At 52.1% G+C, this 3,515-nt stretch overlaps 1 protein-coding gene across 1 annotated transcript; it reads left to right on the forward strand.

Annotated features, from left to right (window-relative positions):
- Positions 1-246: 246 nt before the first annotated feature.
- LOC105556323 lies at positions 247-3,419 on the forward strand (the record flags this gene model as incomplete). Its single annotated transcript, XM_012003404.1, has 1 exon — positions 247-3,419. A coding segment is annotated over exon 1 (3,173 nt), but the record flags the coding sequence as incomplete, so codon positions are not given.
- Between the last annotated feature and the right edge of the window lie 96 nt (positions 3,420-3,515).

Consider the following 3,515-nt stretch of genomic DNA (forward strand, 5'->3'; position numbering starts at 1 on the left):
TAAACATTTTTTTTCTTCAAGGGTAATCTCGGGAGTTTTCCTTTTTTTGTTGTCCACCCTTTCCTTCAGCGACCGCTCTGAGTTGCACCCCACTCGCTTCGCGCTCATCACTGAGCGGTATTCGGCGCTCAGGGGCGATCTAAGCTAGATCGAACCCGAACATTTTGGTCCTTCGAGCCGGATCGGAGCGTGTGTGAAGGAAACGGTTCGCGAAGTCAACGCAGAGAAACCTCGGTGGCGTTCAACATGTCCGAGCGAATGGCCAAGCAACGGCTGTTGCAACGCTCGATCGAGCGCGCCATGGACAACTTCAAAAAAATTGGAAGGAACAATCTGACTCCCGCAAAGATTCGCACCCGGATCGCATCGCTTAAAGAGGCTTGGTCGCAATATCAAGAAGGTCACGCCACTCTGACGCAGGTGATGCCTGCTGCCACGCAGGCCACATTGGACTACTTCACCCAGGGCCAGTTCGAGAGTACCGAGGACGTTTTCACTACAACGTGGGAGTACATGGCGGAGCTGTTGGAGGAGATGGAGCCGATCGTGAGTCCGAACCCGAGCACCTCCGCATCGCGGTTCCCGTCGGAAGCGTCCGCGTTCTCTCTATCGCATCTTCCGCCCATTAAATTGCCTCCGTTTGATGGCAATTATGACGAGTGGGAACAATTTCGCGATCGGTTCACGGCGCTTATTCGCCAAAACAAGGATCTCACGAACTTCGCGCGTATGCATTTCTTGTCATCCTGTCTCAAAGGGCGCGCCGCGGAATGTATCGCGAGCCTCTCCGTTACCGCAGACAATTTCGAAATCGCTTGGCACGCATTGACCTCGCGCTATGAAAATAAGCGACGCTCGCTAAACGTTCATCTTTCAACATTGGTTAATTTAACGGCTATAACGCGCGAATCGGCTTCCGAGTTGCAAACCTTGCGAGATAAAGTAAATCATGCGGTAGCGGCGCTCAAAAACCTTAATCGAAAGTCGGAGGAACTTTGGAACGACACTCTCGTTCACCTCATCGTTCAAAAATTAGATCCGATCACGCGGAAAGCGTGGAACGTCAAAGTCGGCGATACCGACGATCCCCCATCGTACGACGACCTGAAGAGCTTTCTAACATCTCGCGCTCGCGCATTGGAAGAATTTGCGATAGCCTCATCCTCGAAAGCCGCTGTCACGTCCAAAGTTCACACCGCAACTGCATCCGCTCATGCACAGAACAAATGTCCGCTGTGCAAATCTCAACATTTTTTAAATTTGTGCCCTAAGTTTGTGAGCAAGAGTGCGAGTCAGCGTCGGGAAATTGTTAAGCAGCATCAACGATGCTTCAATTGTTTGAGCGCGAAACATGCCGTCCAGGCGTGCCGCAGTAAATATTCTTGTCGCGTGTGCGACAAGAAGCATCATTCTATGCTGCATTCCGACTCGGACTCTTGCCCTAGCTCCTCCGACGCGGCCGCGCTTAATTGCTCGTCGCCTCAAATTGCAGATTCGAAACCGGAAGTCAATTCGCTCCTCGTTTCGACAGCGACGAAAAAGCTCTCTCCGATCTTGCTCGCGACAGCCTGGGTCACCGTGCGCGTCGCGTCCGGTCGCACCGCGGTCGTTCGAGCGCTCCTCGACCAGGGATCTGAAATGACGTTCATTTCACAAACCCTGGCGCAAACCTTGCGCGCAAAACGCCTTAAGATGCCGATATCCGTATCCGCCGTGGGTGGTATCAACGCTGGTACGTTCCAGCACGTAACAAATATTTTCATCTCGTCGCGGAAATCTCTCGTTCCGTCATTCGCTACAACCGCGCTTATTCTCAAATCGCTGACTTCATATACTCCGAAACGCAATGCGGACATTTCGTCGCTGTCGTACCTCTCGGATTTGCCATTGGCCGACGCGGATCCGACGAGTCCCGACCCTATTAGTATCATTATCGGGGCCGATCTGTACAGCGACATCATCCTGGATGGTGTTCGCAAGGGCGGGCTCGGGTACCCTCTCGCCCAAAACTCTGTTCTCGGGTGGGTCATATCGGGGCCCACCCATTCATCCGCACCAACTGACCGCTCTACGGCGACAACATCTTCCCATTGCTCGTTCAATTCCATTTCCGTTCATCACTTAGTCGGCTCTCCTTCTCTTGACGTCGAACTTCGCCGCTTCTGGGAAGTCGAAGAACTGCCGCGCCAATCTCTTCTCTCGCCTCAGGAAAAACAGTGCGAAGAGCATTTCTGCTCGACTCACTCGCGCGATCCCAATGGACGGTACGTCGTGCGTCTTCCTTTCAAGGAAACGCCTCCTCTCAATATCGGTAGCTCAAGATTTCGCGCCGAGAAGTTGTTGCATACGCTAACGCGTCGCTTTCACGACAAGCCGGAAGTCGCGAAGGAGTATCATGATTTTCTATCACAATACGAGCTTTTGGGGCACATGCGGCCAGCTCCGCTACCTCAAAATCAATCCGAACAACTCGTATACCTTCCTCACCACGGGGTAATCCGGGAGGATAGCTCTACAACGCATCTCCGCGTTGTATTCAACGCTTCGAGCGTTACTTCCAACGGCACATCGTTGAACGACCATTTACATGCCGGTCCGAAATTACAAACCGATATTACCTCCATCATATTACAATGGCGACGATATAAATACGTGTATTCTTCCGATATAGCGAAAATGTATCGCCAGATTCGCGTCGACTCTCGAGATATAAATTATCAGCGCATTCTTTGGAAACCGTTGTCTTCCGAGTCCGTGACCGATTACCAGTTGCTCACTGTAACGTACGGTATGGCCTGCGCGCCGTATCTAGCACTTCGTGTTTTGAAACAGCTGGTCGTCGATGAAGGTCGGCATTTTCCGCTGGCGGTTCCCATCCTTCGCGATAACATTTACGTGGATGATGTCCTTTTCGGAGCCGACGATCCTACTATCATTCGGAAAACGCGTGATCAGCTCATCGCTCTGTTGACCCGCGGTGGTTTCGAGCTTCACAAATGGGCGAGCAATTCTCCCTCACTCCTCGATGATATCGATATCGCGAATCACGGCCTGGCCGGTAAAAAACCACTCTCTCCTGATGAACGACTTAATATTCTCGGCATCGGGTGGCACCCGGCGACAGACGTGTTCGAGTTTCGCGTGTCGTTGGACAATGGCATCCCGAGTACGAAGCGCGCGATCTTATCCGCCATTGCTAAATTGTATGACCCGTTAGGCTGGGTTACTCCGGTAACCATCACGGCTAAAACCTTAATGCAAAACCTATGGCGAATCAAGCTCGAATGGGATGAGAGGATTCCCGACACTCTATTGACAAAATGGAGAGAAATTTACTCCCGACTTCGGCATCTCGGCGATTTGCAGATCACGCGCTGGACCGGCATCGGACCGGATACCCGTCATGCGGAAATCCACGGGTTCGCGGACGCGTCAAACAAAGCCTACGCCGCGGCTGTTTATATTAAAGTAGTATCGGCGTCGGGTCAAACCACGATTACTTTGCTGATCGGCAA

The sequence above is a fragment of the Vollenhovia emeryi genome, unplaced genomic scaffold (assembly GCF_000949405.1).
Source record: "Vollenhovia emeryi isolate VEMERY1.0 unplaced genomic scaffold, V.emery_V1.0 DF940106.1, whole genome shotgun sequence".
Classification (NCBI taxonomy): Eukaryota; Metazoa; Arthropoda; class Insecta; order Hymenoptera; family Formicidae; genus Vollenhovia; species Vollenhovia emeryi.